This window comes from Pristis pectinata, chromosome 9 (assembly GCF_009764475.1).
Source record: "Pristis pectinata isolate sPriPec2 chromosome 9, sPriPec2.1.pri, whole genome shotgun sequence".
Classification (NCBI taxonomy): Eukaryota; Metazoa; Chordata; class Chondrichthyes; order Rhinopristiformes; family Pristidae; genus Pristis; species Pristis pectinata.
In genome coordinates, this window is record NC_067413.1 from 62468417 (window position 1) to 62488582 (window position 20166).

Sequence of the window (20166 nt, forward strand, 5' to 3'; positions counted from 1 at the left end):
TGTGATTGCATGGGTTTCTGCAGAGTGCTCCAATTTCCTCCCGGATCTAACAGTCATGCTGCTAGGTTAATTGGCCATTATAAATAACCACTTAGAACATAGAACAGTACAACACAGGAACAGGCCTTCAGCCCACAATGTTGTGCCAAACTAATTAAACTAGTAATTAAATGCCTAACTAAACTAAACCCTTCTGCCTACATATCCCTCCATTCTCTGCGTACTTATGTGCCTACAAGAGAGTCTCTTAAACGCTTCCATTGTACTTGTCTGCACTACCACCCCTGGCAGCACGTTCCAGGCACCCAACACTCTCTCTGTAAAAAAAAAACTTGCCCCGCACATCTCCTTTGCACTTGCTCCCTCTCACCTTAAATGCATTAGATTTTGACATTTCAACCCAGGGGAAAAGATACCAGCAGTTTATTCTAACTATGCCTCTCATAATCTTATAAACTTCTATCAGATCTCCCCTCAGCCTCTGTTGTTCTAGAGAAAACAACCCAAGTTCGTCCAACCTCTCCTTATAGCACGTCCTCTGATCCAGGCAGCATCCTAGTAAACCTCTTCTGCACCCTCGCCAAAGCCTTCCTATAATGGGGTGACCAGAATTGAATGGAATACTCCAGATGCAGCCAAACCAGAGTTTTATAAAACTTCCAGACTCTTCAGCTCAGTAACTTGACTAATAAAGGCAAGCATGCCATATGCTTTCTTTACCACCCTATCAACCTGTCAGCCACTCCCTGGGAGTACTGTGTGTTTTGATGTAAATGTGACTAATAAATATATCTCCCAAAGTGCAACACCTCATATTTGGCCTTAGTGGATATTTCTAGCAAAAAGAATTAAAAAAACACATTTTGATGGGCATGTGTGAGGCAGAATAAATTGCAGAGGTCCATTAAAATAAAGGAGAATGGGATTGCTCTCTTCGGAATTGGCATGGAAAACAATGAAACAATTACACAGTGAGCTGCAGGAGCAAGCTTTGTATCCTGCTAAGGTGAATCTGACATAAAAGAGAGTGGGAGAGGTCTGCAGACTACGGCGGTGCTTCTTTAAGGGTAACATCATCAGCCCACGAAAAGGTGATCTGGTGTTCTTAAACTCGCTTAACGTGAGGCACTGCCTTGGAATTAACGGTACCTTGCCTTCACTCAGGTCCTTTGGATTCTAGGGTGACTAATCAGTCCTAAGCAGGATGTGCAGATAGTTTGGGTGTTGTGCGACTGTTCTGTATTTGCCAATGGCTTGCTTCACAAAATACTCGGTGCCTTCCCGGATGCATCTTCTCCACTTTGAGATGTCACCGGCCAGGAATTCCCTTGAGTTGATGACAATGTCACAATTTTCATGGGGACTCTTGAGAAAGTCCTTGCACTGGTTTCTCTATCCTTGAACTCTCTTCCTGGGATGGCTTTCGGGGTAGAGTGCTCCTTTCAGGAGTCGGGTCTTGCACGTAAGGGTAATGTGGTCTAAGAGCGCGGATGACAAAGTCTGAGATTAGTGGCGGGACTGAGAGACAAGAAGCGCCGTGTAAATTATCGGGACGGTGCTCGCTGTGGGTGGTCGGGCCGCCTGCCTTTTGCTCGGGAGAGAAGCTTCCCCTTATTTCGTGTCCGCACCGCCTGCCGATTTGGAGACAGTCCCTGGGTGCGCGCATGGGCAGTGAGAGTCGCCGGAAGGGGTTGGCGCGGCGGGACCGCTCCTGGGAGGAGAAGCGGACGGGCGGCGTGTGCAGGTGAGTCGTAGCCGGGCCTTTCGAGGCGGACACAGGCCCGGCCTGACCCTGGGAACCAGCGGGTCTGACGGTGGGATTAGCCCAAAGGCCGGTGGCCCCTTCCCTCAGGCCGCCCAATGGTTGAGCTGGAGCGGATTCCTCCTGGTGCGTTGAGAGGGCAATGGGTCGGTGAAGAACCCCGAGCCCTTCCCGCCCGCCCACCCACTGTCCATCTCACCCCCGGCAGGCGGCTGACCTTCACCAGCTCTTGGGGCCAATAGAGGTTGCCCAGTGGAGGTTGTTGGATGTGATCTGTTGTTCAATAGAGTAATCTTTGAGATGATAAATTGGTGCTGAAAGAAAGAAATTGTATTCGTATAACATTCACACCCACAGAAGTGTTTCCCTACATTACAACGGTGTGTTTGATAAAATTAACTAGATAACTTGGACAAGATGATCAAAGTGTCATGGCAGGGGGAAGAGGCATGCAGAAGTTTTGACTTGCTTCAAATTAAAAGCATGTGGTACATCACCTCCCCTGTCCTTTTGCTCTCTGGGGTGTTACAGGGGCATGGGTAGAGAGGACTGCAGTTAATGACTTCAGTTTGCTTTCAGCTGCTGGGGACTGAATTCTGTTGCTTACCAACACAATCAGTTGTAGAGGGATGCTGAACAAAGCAAAGTGACTGTGACATTGTCAGGCATTTCGTTTAGGTGCTTGTGTACAAACATACCGAAAGCTAAAACATTTGAAGGGTTATAGCCAGATTTTTGTTTCCTCTTGACTTCCCTGCTCCTGTCTGGGCACATCAAGTCTTGCTGGTGTCCAGATCCACTAAGATTTTGCCCACACTGGTGTAAAAGAGCAGTTTATTTACATGTGGTGGTAATTGGAACTTTCATCTGATCCTCTCATCTTTTTCGATGTTATAGAAGGAAGGGAGCAGCTGGCCGAGAAGCCACTGTTTGAAAAGTTGGTGAAAGCAGGTTTAATGACATTAAAGAGGGAATTGAATAATCATGAGGGTCATAGATAAAATGGATTGTCATATTCTTTTTCCAAGGATAGGGGAGTCTTCAGCTAAAGGGAATGGGTTTAAGGTGAGAGGGGAAAGATTTAAAGGGGACCTGAGGGGCAAGTTTTTCCACATAGGGTGGTGGGTATATGGAATGAGCTGCCAAAAGAAGTGGTAGAGACAAGTACAATTACAACTTCTAAAAGACATTTGGCTAGATACATGGATAGGAAGGTTTTAGAGGGATATGGGCCAAATGCAGGTAAATAGGACTAGCTTGGAAGGCACCTTGGTCGGCATGGACCAGTTGGCCGAAGGGCTGTTTCCATGCTGTATGAATCTCTGACTCTAAGATGAGAATGTCCTGTAAAACTACCTTACTGTCAATGAAATGTAATCATTGTTCTAATGTAACATCAGCAGCCAATTTATGCGCAGAAGGCTTCTGCAGACAGCATTGATTTTTTTTAATCTGCATATAAATGTTATGACATCAAGAGAACTCCAGGATAGAAAAGTTTGTATTTCCTTATGGCGGAGAATTAAGTCCATCAAGCCTATGATAGCTAAAAGTTATGGGATCTGCATCTGCCAAAATATCTGCAGCATCTTAATTTAAGATTTCATCCAAAGTATGACACTGTTGATGGTGCAGTTCTCTCTCAATATTACATTAAAAGAACAGTCTAGATTGCGTGCACAAGTCTGTTGAATAAACCTTAAACTCATGACCTACAGATTGAATTAAGTCTTTGCATTGGCCTGAGATAGTCATAGACTTAAAGACTGTGTACTACATTTTTGAAGGTAAACCTCTTACCATCCTTTGTTGCCCTACTCCCAGTCTTCTCCACTACCCCACAAACTTATGCTCTTCATAATCTCCCAGTCTGGTTTGACTGTGCTTTCACAGGAATTCTGCAAAAACGTCATTGAATGCAAAGAAATGCCAGGAATATATTAAATCCCATGCTGCTGAATTATTCAGATATTACAGGGGAGTTTTTTTTATGGAGATTGGCCTGTGATCTTTCAAGGTTCGCTGACATTTTCTACTGCTCAAGACCAAAGATCATTCAGCTGCCCATGAAATGATTTTTGTCCACAGGGATACCTGTCTGTTTTGTATAGGTAACACAACCAAAGTAGTAAAAAAACAAACTGTTAGAAGAACTCAGTGGGTCAGACAGCGTCTGTGGAGGCAAAGGGGTAGTCGATGTTTTGGTTCGAGACCCTGCATGAAGACCGAGAGTGTAAAGGTGTAAAGCCAGTATAGAGAGGTGAGTGGGAGAGGTGAGGCAGGAGCTGGCAAGAGATAGGTGGATCAGGTGAGGAGGGGTTAATGGGCAGATGGAGCCAGGTGGACGATGAAAAGAGTAGAGAGAGTGACAGAAGCTGGGAGGTGATAAGGGCTGCAGATTATGGAATCTGATAAGAAAGGAAGGTGATAAGTGGAACCAGATAACAGAGGAAAGGTGGGAAGATGGGAACAGTAGGGGAGGAATTAGGGGATTCAGTGGGTTGAGTGTGTGGGTGATAGGCAGATGGGGAACCAGGTGGGGGAAGGTAAAAATGGTTAGTAGGGGGCTGGGGGTTTTGGAAAGAAGGGTGTGTGTGAGAGGACCTGGAAGGATTAGGAGAGAGAAAGAAACACAGGGTGTGTGGGTTATCTGAAATTGGAGAATTTAACATTCTTGTCATTGGATTGTAGACTACTCAAGTGGATTATGAGGTGCTGTTCCTCTGGTTTGCATTTGGCCTCACCCTGGCAGTGGAGCAGGTAGAGGATGGACAGGTCGGTGTGGGAATGGAGAGGGAAGTGAAAATGGATTGCAACTGGGAACTCAAGATTGCCATTGCGGAGAGAACGCAGTTGCTTGGAAAAACTTTGTCTCACCGAAGTAGAGGAGGCCACATCAAGAGTACTGAATGTGAGATTGGAGGAGGTGCATGCGAATATCTGCCTCACCTGGAAGGGCTGTTAGGTCCCTGGATGGTGGTGATGGAGGTGGTGTAGGGACAGGCATTGCACCTCCTATGGTTGCAGGGGAAAATGCTTGGGGACAGGACAGGATGGATGGGGAGGGATGAGCGAACCAGGGAGTCACGGAGAGAGTCATCAATGCAGAAAGCAGAGAGGGATGTGGCTGGTGGTGAGTTCTTCCAACAAATTTTGCTCCAGATCCCAGCAGCTGCAGTCTCTTGTGTCTCCACAACCAAAATAGTCCTTGCCTGTACCACATCTTTGCAGATGTTGATGTGCATGGAAACAAACCCTATGTTGCAATAAACACTCGTTTATTGTTCCTGTGTTTCAGTGAATTTGTCTCGACCCATCTTCCACAAAGTGTCGATATGGGGCGAGACAAATTCCCTGAGACATAGGAACAATAAAGGAGTGTAAAGTCATGATTGGTAGTGGGTCCTCCAGCTTTTGTATTTTGGTTTAGTATTTCAGTCACTCTTAACTTGCTTGTGCATACATGATACAAAATTCGGAAGCATTATAATCATTATGCTTCAGTAATCGTGACTGATCCTGAGATGCATTCACTCTGTTTTCAGACATTTTTACTCCAACCTCTGAATCCATTAGCACCTAAAAATCTTCGGTTTTCGGCTTGAATGTACTCTGAGGATCCACAGTCTTCTGAGATAGAGAATCACAAAGTCACAACCCACTGCAAAAAGAGATGTTTCCTTATCTCACTCTTAAATCACTGAATCCCTTATCCTGAGACTCTTCTTTCCAATTCCAGACTTTCCCGCTGGATGAAACAGCCCCTCAGCATTTTACCCTGACAATATCTCTGAATCCTATGTCCTTATGACATCACCCCTCATTCCTCTGAGCTCCAATGATAATGGGACATTTGAACATAAGATCAAGTAGTAATACAAATATGATGGAAGTTAATAGTTTGATTCCATGTTGCCTAAAAATTGTCTAACCTCAAAATGCAGAAGTATTGAGCCAGTATATTTTGTCCTGTAGCTTTGTGTATAGTAGGCCACTTTCACCAATTCCTGATTTAGCATTGAATAACAAAGTCCATCTGAGAGCATTTACATTAGCATTACATAGAACATTTAATAATATGCAATATGATCATAAAAAGTGCTAAAGAAGAATAAAAATAGTGTGCTTAGTCCACTAAAAATAATCTGTGAAAAGAATAGATATTGAGTAATACTATGTAGGTAAAGCACTTAACATAGGCAATGATGTTATTTTATTGATCGTAAATTTTGATGAACTACTGAACCTTTGCCAATCACATTTTGCATTTGGACTAAGCTTCCGTGTTCAAGGCCAGAGGTATTTCTGTTTCATTTGTTTTCATCATTTAGTGAGGATCTTATATTCTGGAGCTGCATTGAATGTATGAAGCAAAGCAATTCTTTAAAATTTCCATGACTTTTTTACATAGGGATTTACAGTTGAAAGATGGCAAATAATTGTGGTGCCTCCGATCCATGGCAAGAGTGTATGGAAGTGGCAGTTGCTGTTGCGCGGAAAGCTGGTGCAGTGAGTAAATAATGGAATTTGAATTTTGTTAATTTTTCTATATTCATTTGAACTTGCCCATTGTTATTCTTTGCATTTTAAAAGGTGATATTTTAATTGTTCAGCTGAAGAATTTGATATGAAAATGTAATTTTAAACTCAAGCTTTTGTTTATTTTATATTCCTATCTCAGTATATATCCTTAGAAAATACTTTGGAAATAGTCCATTGTTTTTGAAGAAAGAATATTTTTTTAAAACCAAAAATAAATGATAATGTGTGCAGCAAATATTACTGGCTATGATGGGGAATGCCATTGTTATTTTATTTTATTATACTTTCTCCAACTCCACTGTTGTTCTCATATTGTTTGGTTCCTTTAATTCATTCTCTTTTGGCAGGATTGATTCCACGGTGCACAGCTACCTGCCTCCCAGCAGCACATATCCCTTTTTTTTCAATTCTTCAGTGGGTACATCAGCATCAGACATAGTTTTGTGACCCCAAAGTTATTACATTTGAGCTTCCTATAAATTAATCACGTTGTAGAGTTTCCCCGATAATAGGAAAGATTCTGTATCAGGTTACTGATGTGCTACAAGCTACTTTCCTCATCACTGCCTTGGTTCAAACATAAACCAAAGAGTAGAATTCCAGAGATGAGGTGAGGATGACTGCTCTTGATATGATTTGAGCAAGTGTGCATCAAAGAGCCCTGGTAAAACTGAAGCCAGTTGGAGTCAAAAGGAAAGCACCCCAATTGTTGGAGTCTTACCTCACCCAAAGGAAGATGGTTGTGGTTGTTGATGGTCAGTCATTCCTGGAAATCACTGCAGGAATTGCTCAAAAGAGCATCCTAGACCCAGCCATCTTCTGCTGCTTCATCAATGACTTTCCTTCCACTGTAAGGTCATAAGTAAGCTCTCTGATGATTGCACAATGTTCATTTCCATTCACACTTTCTGAACAAATGCAGCAAGACCTAGACAACATTCAGTATGAACTGATAAGTAGAAAGTCACATTTGTGTCACGGAAGTGCCGGGTAATGACCATTTTCAACAAGAGAGAGTCTAACCATCTACCCTTGACATTCAGTAGCTGAGCTCTCTCCATCAACAGCCTGGGGTGTAATCACTAACCACAAACTCATTTGAACAAGCCATGTAAACACTGACTACAAGTGGAGGTCAGTATCTGGGTATCCTACAACATTTGACTTAACTCCTGACATGCCAAAGCCTTTCCAGTATCTACAAGCACATGTCAGGAATAGGATGGGATACTTTCCACTTGATTGGATGAGTGTGTCCCTAACAACACTCACACCAGCTCAATGTTATCTGTAATAATGTAGCCTGCATGATTGGTACACCATCCACCACCCTAATTATTCACTACTGGCACACAGTGATTACACAGAATGTATTGCAGGCAGTTACTTGCCCAGGCTACTCTGACAGTACCTCCCAAATCTTTGATCTTCTCCACCAAGAGAGCCAAAAGCTTCACGTGCATCGGAATACCATCAACTACATGTTCCCTTCCAAGTCGCGCACCATCCTGATGCAGGAAGTATATCAATGCTTCTTTATTGTTGCTGGATCAAAATCCTAGAAGTCCGACCTAACTGGACTCTGGGAGTATCTTCACCAGAAGGATTGCAATGATTCAACAAGGTGGCTCACAACCATCTTCTTGAGAGCAAATAGGGAAGGGTGACGGTAGTACCTGTAGCTTGAAAAATGAATGAAAAAAATACTGCATCTTGCAGCTCAAATCATAATGGGTATGATTTTCATTAAGCTATTGACAATTTGAAAATTAAGCTGCAAATTAAAGTATGTTGAATTATTATTTTCTTGGTGCTGTAATGTATTATCAAACCAGGTGCATTGTCAAACTATTATTGGTGTAGGTGACCAAAAGCTTGGTTAATGAAGTGGGAGCGGGAGGTTGATCTGTGTCTTAAAGGAAGAGATAATGGATGAGGTTTTGGGAAAGAATTCCAGAACTTGGGATGTAAATGGTAGAAGACAGCTGCTAAAATTAAAATCAGGAATGTTGATGAAGGATGAACTGGTGTGGATTTGTAGAGGGTTATAGGAGTGTAAGAGATTTGAGACTGAATATTTATAAATTAAGGAATACTGTAGTCAAGTGTAGAGATAACAAAGGTCTCAGTGGCAGATGAACTGTGGTAGAGGTAGAGTCAGGCAACGGTATGAACTTGGATGTGGGCTGTTTTGGTGCTGTTTGTGTTGCAAACAGTCTGGTTCAGTCTCTGAGCTGGAGAGATGAGGAATTAATGGAATGCACGTGGAAAGATCAGGGACACTTCCTTTGAGTTGGACAGCTTCGGGTGCAGGAAATGTCATTGACTGGAGGAGATTGAGGTTGATGTTTTGGAGCTTGAGCAACAATCAATGTGACTATGTTCCATCCATGAGCCCTTGAGTGTTTCATGAATCACAAGTTTCAGGAGATGGTCATCTTGCAATTGGAGTGCAGGCCAACAGGAATGTGTTACTGCCAGAGAGATTAAAAAGGGTAAGTAGGGATCCTAAGGGCATCTTATTTTCCAATCAGTATTCAGTCCAGACCAGACAGGTGTTTCTGATGATGCAGACGTGATTTCAGGATGTTGTTTCCCTTTTGTCAGAGGTAAGGATATCATTGAGGAGTAGCAGAAAATTCTGGAGCTGCAGAGTGACCACAGGAAATTGTAGTCCATTTCAATACCAACTGCATAATTAGAAAAAGGGCATAAAATCCTGTGGGCATATCTTTAAGGAGTTAGGAAAGAGGTTCAGAAGTAGGCCCTTAAAGGTAGTGATCTGTGGATTACTTGCTGTGCTGCACATGAGTAATTATGGCAATAGCGAGATAGCATGGCTGTGTAGTTGCAGAGATAGTACAGGAGGGAGGGCTTTTGATTCCTGCTACATTTGGACCAGTTCTGAAGGAGCTGGGACCTGTGCATGCCAGACAAATTGCATCTCAACAAAGCTGGACTAATGAACTCCCGGAAGGGTTCACTAGTGCTTTGTGGGGGAGGCCTAAACTGATTTGTCAGGGGAAAAACAATACTGAAAAGCAGTAGAAAATAGATCAAAAAGATAAATGGCACCAGAACAAGAAAAGGGAAAGTAGCAGTATTGATAAAGGAGATCATTGCAGTGCTGGAGACAGGATGTCCTGAAACAATCAAGAACAGGATCTGTCTCTAATCAGTCAACATTGGTCAGATGGTGGAAAAGAGGAAATTATAGGTTTAAAGAAATGTTCTATTGAATTTAGTTCTATTTGTTAAATTGTCCTCTTCTCTCTGTAGGTTATTTGCGAAGCTTTGAAAAATGAACAAACTGTTCAGATTAAAAGTTCTCCTGCAGACTTGGTGACTGAGACTGATCAAAATGTAGAGAAAATGATTCTAGGTACTCTAAAGGAAAAATTTCCTTCACACAGGTAAAGGATTATTGAAATACTCTGAATACATTGTGCCCTTTAGTACAACATTAATGTGACACAAAAATATACTTGTGAAGAAGTTTCCAAATGTGCTTTGATTACGATAGCTTACCATTCCCTTAAAAATATATTGATCTACATTTGGTGTACTCTTCATGCCTTGGAAAAGTTTTTTGCCATTATATTCATAAACTAAGGTAGTTGATAGAAGAATCAGAGAAGAGTTTAGGATTTTTTTTTCTCCCACCCAAAGACTGTTGGGGATCTGGGATTCACTGCCTGAAAGTGTGGTGGAGAAAGAAACCCTCATCACATATAATAAGCACCTGAAATCTGTGGATTGAGAAGTGGGAATACCCAAATAGATCTTTTTATTTTGAACTGCATGGGCATGATGGGCAGATTGGGTGCTTCCTGCACAATAAATGGCTATGATTCTACTGTATGAAGAAAAGGCCTATAAAAATGACAGCAAATTGTTTTGAAGTGTTTCTTGTAAGGAAGAGACAGTTGCTGATCTGACTTCAAGTTCATCAAAATATTGATCTGTTAAAAATTGTCCATCCTTTTATTGTAAAAAGTTGTTACTTGGCGCCTGCTAAATTAGACGGTGTCAGTTAATCAAATATGCTGGTTAATCCAGTGTTGGCACATGCACCACATCAGCGTTGCTCCAGTAAGGACCTCTATAAAGTGCTGGTTGCTGGAGTGCACTATTTGTGAAGTGTCAGATAACCAGAAATTTATTGTTTAAGAATAAAGCAGAATTTGGATTAGGACTTGCTGCTTTTCCAGCACAGGATTCATTGTAATGTACTGTCAAATGGTGAAATGTTGAAAATCAGCAGAATCCAGTGAAACTACAAAAAAATTAACTGTCAACATCTGACTAGATTTTTTTTATTTCAGCTTTATTGGTGAAGAGTCAGTTGCAGATGGAGCAGCAAGTATACTTACAGACAATCCCACGTGGATAATTGATCCAATTGATGGGACCACTAATTTTGTCCACAGGTATGATATTTGGCTGGGACAGGTTTTACTGTTATGGAGAAATGTATACTGCATGAGCTGTTTAAGACTGGTTTGTATTACTAACCACAATAACAAAATTTTAAAATTATGTTTTGAAATCACTAAAAAGGACAGTAAAATTTATAGAAATGGAAATTGTTTGCTCAATTTGGACTTCTATTTTACAGGTTTCCTTTTGTAGCAGTTTCTATTGGATTTTATGTGAATAAACAGGTAATGCAAATTTAGTGAACAGAATTGTTCACTTTGTAGTATTCCATTACTTAACATTAAGAAACATTTGTAAACAATAAGAGTGTTGTGAAGTTTGCATTGAGTTTGGGCAGGAGGAATTAGATTGTGGAGTACGTTCAGTTATATTCATCATGAAATTTATCTATACCTAACCCATGTAGTCTCATGGTCCAGCAATTACAGAAATTTAAATGTTTATCCTCATTCTGTGGTCTTGCACTGTTCTATCTCTAGTGTAGTCTGCATTCCTTCAATGATGATCTCTCTTGCATTCCCACTTCCTTTATAACCACTTTAACTATGCATTTAGCCATCTAGCTGTTAAACTCTGAAATTCTCTTACCAAACCCCTATGTCCTGTATGTCTTTTCCTTTTAAGATGCTGTTTAAATTCTACCTCTTTGACCATACATTTTGTCACAATCTTTAATGTCAAAGGAGGTATTTTGTATGATTACATTTCTGTGAAGTGCCTTGCAGCTTTTAATTTTGCTAAAGTGACTCCATGTGAATCTCCAGTTTTGTTACTTTAATATAGGCCATTTGAAACAGATGAAGTTGATATATTTTATAGTGTACTGAGTATCTCATTTTCTGTACATTGCACTTAGAATGAAATTGGTGTTGTATATAGCTGTGTGGAGGACAAGATGTACACAGCTCGAAGAGGGCAGGGGGCATTTTGCAATGGACACCAGTTGAGTGTTTCTGGACAGGAAAGTAAGTTAATGCTTTTCACTTGCTTTGTGGTCGTGAGAATAGTAATCTTTGGGCTTTGGCAGCCAACTATGAAGCAAGAGTTTGAGACTCCCTTGCTTTGTAGCATTTCAAAATAATAGGTACAAATGTCTAGTGATGAAGAGTTAATGAAAAGAAAATGGGATGTTTATGTTGATTTCACATAAACATATCCAAAATAAATGCCCAAATAGTAGAATTTACTATCCAGCTGATGTAGTGGCCACTATAGTTTTCATAAACAAAATTCATAATTTATTGCTTTAAAAATGCTCATTTAAATTGGATTGCTTTGAATCAGTACTCTAGATTGATTTTTTTACTAGGTCGCATTGAATAAAATGAGTGCATTAGCATAGTCTTGTCTGTCTAGTCAGATGAGGAACTTTAAAATGTGGCTTTAGCAGTGGAAAAGAATATTTCCATTTGAAAAACTTAAATCTCCACATTGAAATTCAGACAGTTTGGATATAGTGCATAATGATTATGTGTAAATTAGCACTGCCAGGAAATTGGAGAAGGAGGTTGTCTACCTATTGCTGTCGAATGAGATGTGTGTGAAGCACTTTTTACATGATATAAATGCATGCCAAAGTCTAATCTGTTAAAGATGCTCATTAACCTTTTTAAAAAAAAGGTTACAGGCTTTTTTATGATACTCAATATTGATAGGTTCCTTTCAAACAATGATTTTTGAATATCAAGTAATTTCTCTGGCAACGGTCAAGGTTATGGACATAACATAATCTTCTTTTGTCAGCATACCTTTTATCCCAAATAGCTGTCTTATTTTGATAGAAATAAATCCTGTGTAGTATTTTACCTGTTCTTGAGATATTTCAGTCCTTTTGAACTGTAATGTATTCTGGAATTTCCCATCTAACAACCATGTTGTGGGAACCTATCATCATAAGAACTGCAGCAGTTCGAACAGATAGATTATCATTAAGAGCTAAAAAAAAAGTGGGATAATATAAAGCTTTTCACAACCTCAGCACTAAATGCATAGGGCCACATACCTCTTATATGGGCATGTACAGCATTCAATTTGCACACAGTAAGATTTTATTGTCGATTGTTGAGTTTGTCATATGCACAAGTACATGTATGCACAGGTGCAATGAAAAACTTATTTGCAACAGCATCACAGGCATATAGCATCATATAAGCAACATTCACAAGAAAAACATAAATTAAACTTTAATTATGCACATATTTCTACAAGAAAAAACAGTTAGAACAAAAAAATGTCCATTTTAGTGCAAAGTGATCAATAGTGTTGCTGAACTCTTTAAAAACTAATTTCTATTCCAAACCATGGGTAGGTATCTTTCACAAATGAAATATAAAACTGATTTGCTGTTCAATAGGATAATGCTTTTTGTGATTAGGATTTTGCGAACAGTATTATGTAAAATGACTAGTTAATCTGGGGATTTTGTTTAACGTTTTGTTTGTTGGATTAAACCATTGACAATGTCAGACCGCTCTAATAGTGCATTAAATTAACAGTATTTTTATGTAAATTAATAGTATCCTTTTTACTCCCCTTCCCTTCAATTCCTTTTTGTTTCTCTATTTTTTTGATACTGAAATATAGCACCATGAATATAGGCAATTCTTTAGTAACTTGTATATATCAGGAATTTCATGTGCAGGTTTAGAATTTCAGCAAACTCTTTGATAGCTGAAAACATTGTAGCCCGATTCAGTCAGCTCACCCACTGTGTTTATGTGCATGTTCAGCAGGTAGAGAATTCTGGCTAAAGTTCCCATACGAGTTTATTCTCAAATTGTAGCACTCTAGCTGATGTCTGATAATATAGCACAAGGCAGGAACATAATTAGTGCAACATTAGGTTATATATTTACCTATTAGGGCAAGAGGGCTGATTTTAAAATTTATGTTTAATCTTTATTGATCTTTAACCCAAAATGGACAAATTTTGTGAACACATTGAGATAAAAACTGAAATGCTGGACATACTCATTTGGGCAGCATCATAGAAATGCAAGACCAGAAAGTTTGATTGTCAGAACTGATTGAATTCAGTGTTGAACCAGATGCAGGACTACTTGAACTTGCATTGAGTTTCATTGGAATTGTGTAGCGGGCTAAAGATAAAGATCCAAATGAAATGGAGAATTAAAGTGTCAGGCAACTTGAGGCTCAGAGTCACTCTTGCAAATTAAACAGGCATGTTCTACAAAATGTTAACCAATTCTACATTTGGTTTCCCAATGCAGAGAAGATCACTTAGTGAGCACTGAATGGTATGCTAAATTGGAAAAAGTAACTGTAAATTGCTGCTTCACCTTGAAGGAATATCTGGGCTCCTGAATGGTGGGAAAGGACGAAGTAAAAGGGCAGGTATTGCAAGTTGGACAAGATTTGGACACTATTTTGTGTCCTGCTAGACATGGATGCATAGGCATGAACTTGCAATCCTAAAAAATGTTAAAACCTAGAAAAATCTAATAATCCACAAAGAATTTGGGGAAAATGAAAAGTAATGTGGAAGTACTTTCTCCTCACTAGTTTCCATTATTGTTGCATGACTGCCAGTTAGATATCCTATCGTGCTATTGTGTGTAGTTGAATAATTACTTTAAATTTTATAGATATAAGCAAAGCTCTTATTGTAACTGAGCTTGGATCTAATCGCACACTGGAAATTGTGAAGACAGTACTTTCAAATATGGAAAAACTAATTTCTATTCCAAGCCATGGGTAGGTATCTTTCACAAGTGAAATATAAAACTGATTTACTGTTCAATAGGATAATGCTTTTTGTAATAGCCGACAAAGTATAATTTCTTTGTTAGAAACTCCTAGGATGATTTGAGAAGTGGTATCACTTTTGGAGCCATGTTTCAAGACTAGTCCCAGCTCATGGGCTCTTTTATTTAGCCACCGACTGGAAAGGTCCTCCTTTGAATTGTTTCAGCAGTGTCAAGACCAATATTTTGAGCATGGATTTAAAAACAATAGGGTGAAGAGAATTCATACGTCTGGAAAAACTGAGTAGATGACATCAAGCCTTCAGATTATGAGAGGAATGTTAGATAGTCTATAAATTTAATTTGCAGAAAATGAACTGAATGCAAGGCAAAGTCATTAGCATGGATTTTTCTAAGTGCAATTAACTGCTGAGATTCACAGTTGTCCCACATTTATGTGGCATGAACAAAGCATCCTGGTCCTGATCTCTGAGGCCCTGTGTGTCAACAAAGCTTTGCACGACATAATGGAGTCATGAGAGCAAGCCACCACCTTCAACAGTTCTCAATTTTACTAGCTGTCAAAACTTCTTATAATAATTCTGGAAATTCCCAATATTTAAAAGCATTTAAAAACAGTTACTGAAAATGGAAAAAAAAAATTAAAAATAACATCACCAAAAAACTTTAAAATAATTGACATTATTTTAAATGCTAAAATAATCTTCCTTGAAGCCATAAAATCTCCATTCAGCTGATTGAGTATGCAAACTAGCTCCGTTGTTGGATTCCATGCAAAATTCATTGCTGGACAGAGTGACGGACTTGCTGGTAAGAATCTGTCAATAAATTTGGGATTTTGTATTCAGATAGGCATACATTGCTTTTTCAAGTGTTATGGAATTTGCACAGGCATATGTAAACAGTTCATTACTAGGCTGCTCCAGCTATTCCACAAAATAATTTTCTTATTTACACTGAGGATGCAAGGTGCATATTTGGGAGACTGGGTGGTAGTTGGAGAAAAGGGAAAAAAACACTTACAATGTGGGCTTTGTTTTAGGGGACATATACAATGAGGTGAACGGAGCATTTGTGGTGTTCAAACCCTGGACAATTGGAAGTTTATAGTGGTAGGTATAGCAATAAAGTTGATGTGGGAATTCTATTTGGGATCATTATTGTTGGTGAAGTCAGTAGTGTCTTTAGATTTTATTTTAAAACTGACTGGATTCACCAATAGGAAGAGCTGGTAATTGTTGGTAGAGGTTAAAGGATATCAAGAAATTATTAAAGGAGGATGTTTCTTGCTTTACCTAGGTTGGAAAATGTTAACATTTTACCAGGAGAATAATTTCACTGTGCAATTTAAAACTTGAGTGGAGTGGGCAGGAAGAATTTGTGAAATTTTAGGTACTGCTGTGTAGAGAGTTTACATTAAGCTTTAAGTTATTTCCTGAATTTGTTTCAGAATTCGAGCTTTAGGATCTGCAGCTTTAAACATGTGTATGGTGGCATCTGGTGGTGCAGACGCCTACTATGAAATGGGTATTCACTGCTGGGATATGGCAGCAGCTGCACTCATTGTCACGGAGGCTGGAGGTGTTGTGCTGGATATATCAGGTAGCTTTATATATTCTGCTTTGTAAATGGAACATTATAGCATATTTTCAGATCGTAGTTTTCCCAGTAAAAGGGTGTCTTTACTGGAGTGGAGTCAGATCTTTTTCCTGCACACTATTATCTCTACAATCCCAATTCACTACCTTTTGAATCTCTAATCTTCTTGATCCACAAGTATTCTTTGACACCATTATCACTTTGTCTCTATACAAGGTTTCAACTCGAAACGTTGACTACTCCTTTGCCTCCACAGATGCTGCTTGACCTGCTGAGTTTGTTTTTTGGTCCAGATTCCAGCATCTGCAGTCTCTCATGTGCTGTCATCTTTGTGTTCTGCCTCGCAGTTTTACTTTGCTACCTTTCTCAATGTGTCTGCTTTAATTGTGTTGATGTGTACATCTAATATTCATTCTCTGATGTTCTGCAATTTCTCAGTGTTAAAACTCCAGGGAAACTGAGTTCAATATTTGTAGCTCCCATACCAAACTCTTTACCCTTGCCACCAGTTCCACTTCGCTCCCTCACACTGTTGCAGTCTGAATCAGATCATTAGCAGTGTTGCCTCCTGTTCTGATTCCATTTGAGCTTTCAAACCCATATCCTTACTGAAACTTCTCCATGACCATCTGTTTGTGCTCCTTTATCAACCCATCTGCTGAAAATCATCATTCATGCCTTTTGGCAATTCCAGACGTGGGGTAAAAAACAGAACATGCTAGAAATAGTCAACAAATCAGGCAACATCTTTGGAGGGGGAAACAGTCAATGATTCAGTTTGAGGATCTTCAGATTATAAAACCAGGTGAGAACTAGTTCTGATGAATATCAGTGACCTGAAATGTTAACTCTGTTTCTTTCTCCAAGGACGTTCCATGGCCTTCTGAATGTTATTATTGCAGATCTCCAGTATCTGCAGTTTTTTTTTGTTTTTCAATTGTCTATTCCAAGGCTAATTGATTGGTCCACCCAGTGCTCTCCAGATAGCACTTCATCCAAGTCTTTGCTGCCCATATTCTGTCCCGTACCATGTCCTGTTCATCCATTGCTCCTGCTCTTGTTGCCCTATAGTTGTTCCTGCTCTTCAATACGTCAAGTTTAAAATTCTTATCTGCATGTTTAAATATCTTCATGGATTCAATGTTCCTACCTCTAATCACTTTCAGTTGTACACCATCTGTATTCTCTCTATGTTCCCGACTTTGGTCATTTGTGCATCCTCTCATCTCTTTGTCCCACAATTTTCATGTTTTTTTTCAGCTTTTAGGGCACATCCTCTGGAATTCCCTTCCAAAATTACTGTTGCTCTCCACTTTCCTACTGCCTTCTTTTAAAACTTTTCAAAAATTTATCTCTGTACATGTTTTTCTTCACTTCTAAAGTATTACTTGGTTCAGTATCTGTCTTTTTTGCTAAAGTCTCTATGAAGTGCCTTGAAATTTTTCATCTCAAAGGATGTTGTTGCTAGCTTATCAAATTCAACAAAATATGAAATTTCAAGGTCATCAACATGATATAAGATTTATTGTCTGATTTGTCTGTAGAACTAAGATTAAATAAAAGTAGAAAATCCTGGAGCTGCTGTGCGCCAGGCAACATCTGTGCTTTTTCTGCAGATGCTGCCTGACCAATGTTCTCCAACTTTCCAACGTTCTCCATTTTTATTTTGGACTTCTAGCACCTGTTTTGTTTTGCTTTTTAAGACTGATATTTATTTCCTCTCATAGTTTAAAGGTTGGCAGAAATTATGCTTTAAAGTATAGGTAATCAGCTATATATCCCTTCATTTGCCTTTAACATTTTAATTTCTTTTTAGGAGGCGCATTTGATCTGATGTCACGCAGAGTGATTGCTGCAAGTAGCAAAGCAATTGCAAAAAGAATTGCGCAGGAAGTTCAAATAATCCCTTATCAGAGGGATGATCAGTAGTAGTGAGAACGAAATGTATTTCTCAAGAGTTTATTATATTTAATCCAGTTTAAATGATTTTTGTATTGTTTGCGTATGTATTAAGAATATATCTGCACCCAATAAGTGAATGTGATAAATTGTTCAGGTTCAGTATCTGATGTGAATTGTGCTTGTAGCACAGTTTCATTAAATATTATAAATTTTATCAATATTTTACCATAAAAATCCTGCTCCTGCTGAAGCTGATGGATTAGAGTAATATAATTAAAAGTTGGGCCATTACTACCAGTTGCTATACAGGAATTTTCTTTAACTGAATGGTATACAAAAAACTTATTTCCACTCATTAAATGTAAAACAAATTAAGTATATTAATATGAAATGCAATGTTAAAGCAATATGCACGTATTCATTATGTAATAAAAGGAGTTGATGTAAGTTGAAAATCGTAATGCCATGTACCTTTCACATGGAAAGACTTGGTATTTTTATCAGATGATATATTTTTGAAATCACGAATTGATTTTTTTTAAACTGATTTCTCTTTAATTCTATCCACTCTTGCTTTCAGGACACCTTTGTTATCCTAGCTCATTGAGCTTGAGATCTGATTCCTAAATTAATCTTTTGCCTTTTTCAGCTTTACTTAATTTTCTCACTGAACAATTTTTAAGTAGTATGCACTTTTCAGACTCGTTAGGCCCAATAGATTGAGCACATTTAATTATTTAAATTACATGTTTAAATATGGTCTTATGTTGCTTACATGTGAAAGGGATTGTTAAGGATTGTAACATTCTCAAATTTTAAGAATTGTTGGACTAATGTTGTGAATATTCATCTGTTGTAAATTATGGACAATAGCACATCATGTACCAAGCCAGATTAACAGATGATGCACATATTTTAGTGCTGGCTATGTATTCTTAGAAGATATGGACTAGAACTAAGAATTGAGCAACCAAAAGCTAATTCAAATCAAATAAACAATTCCCACTCAGGTAATTGGAGTTTGATGCCAAGCATTCGTTAAAGTTATAGCATGTACTTCCTTGCACAGTTTTGTTATGGGTGGATGTGCACTTCCAGGGGAGTCTATGATTTCCTGGAATGAAGTAATTTGTATCTATTTGAAAAGGTGCTATATAAATGCTGGTCTTTTTAATAGGCTTTAATTTATAGGTATCCATAGATATACATGCACATTTCAACTACCTTTATGTGGGAGACAAAATGGCAGCCTTGATTCATTAAGGGGAAAAAAGGGTCAATATCCTCTTAGCCACCTTGACAAAGCAGGCATTCTGGCCACTGTCACGACTCTACCATGCCACTACTTTAGCTTTCCAGGACAGATCAGTAAACATTTGAGAGAGTGAACAAGCTAGGTAATCAATGGCAAAGTCTGAAGATACGATGATTAAAGGCAGCTGGTCATGTGAAGTTATCCCTTTTCTATTGTTATCCCATTGAGATAGTGGGTGAAATCTAGCATTAAGCATCCTGGATTTTCAATCAGAAAATGAGTAAGATGAATAACAATGTAAGAGTAGACACGGATCTATAGAGCCACAAAACCAAGGCACTGGAGATTGTTAATGAAAACAAAGTGCTGGAAATACTTGAGTATTTAGAGTTTTCTATTTTTATTCCATAGACAGTATTTTGTGTGGCTAGTTAGGTGCTCAATTATTATAAACATTGTATTAGCTTTTCATTAAGCTAACCAAAGAGCACCTTTGAAGAGTGGGATACTCCATGTTGAACTGTTCACTTATGTTATTATGACCTTTTAACAGAGAATAATATGCAAAGCAACATGGGATATTCAGGCACTCGATCAAAAGCTTGATCAAATAGATAGGTTTTAAGGCCATCTTAAAAAAGTCTTGGGGATGGACCTCCACAGCTTTGAACCCACACAGCTGAAAGCATGGTGAGATGAAGGAAATTGAGATAAACAAGCACCCAAACTTGGAGGCATGCACACTTCCTGGCAAATTGAAGAACTGGCAGAGATGGAGAGCTGGGAATTTATGGATGGATTCAGACCTATTTGAAGTGGTGTGGGACAACAACTACTGGAGTCAACGATGCATTTGTTGACGGTTAATAGATACTTTTATAAGTCATGAGAAAGTAAACCAGGATAGTAATGTAAAAATGCACATTTAAACAAAAATGAAC

At 38.9% G+C, this 20166-nt stretch overlaps 1 protein-coding gene across 3 annotated transcripts; it reads left to right on the plus strand.

Annotated features, from left to right (window-relative positions):
* The first annotated feature begins 1678 nt into the window (after positions 1–1678).
* impa1 (inositol monophosphatase 1) lies at positions 1679–18977 on the plus strand. Of its 3 annotated transcripts, none has more exons than XM_052023092.1 (9): positions 1679–1744; positions 6174–6271; positions 9584–9717; positions 10630–10734; positions 10923–10968; positions 11601–11709; positions 14350–14458; positions 15920–16071; positions 17885–18977. In XM_052023092.1, the coding sequence occupies exons 2-9, from the start codon at positions 6191–6193 to the stop codon at positions 17995–17997; spliced, it is 849 nt and encodes a 282-aa protein (XP_051879052.1). In that variant the 5' UTR covers positions 1679–1744; positions 6174–6190; the 3' UTR covers positions 17998–18977. The 3 variants fall into 3 exon arrangements, with proteins under 3 accessions (XP_051879052.1, XP_051879053.1, XP_051879054.1); XM_052023093.1 differs by lacking the exon at positions 1679–1744 and adding an exon at positions 1868–1888 and having other exon boundaries at positions 17885–18959; XM_052023094.1 differs by lacking the exon at positions 1679–1744 and adding an exon at positions 2000–2020 and having other exon boundaries at positions 17885–18960.
* Positions 18978–20166: the final 1189 nt, after the last annotated feature.

Coding starts and splice junctions, on each gene's coding strand:
- impa1 (XM_052023092.1), top strand. CDS start 6,191: ATGGCAAATAATTGTGGTGCCTCCGATCCATGGCAAGAGTGTATGGAA. Junction 10,735..10,922: donor ACCACTAATTTTGTCCACAG/GTATGATATTTG, acceptor TCTATTTTACAG/GTTTCCTTTTGTAGCAGTTT. Junction 11,710..14,349: donor GAGTGTTTCTGGACAGGAAA/GTAAGTTAATGC, acceptor TAAATTTTATAG/ATATAAGCAAAGCTCTTATT.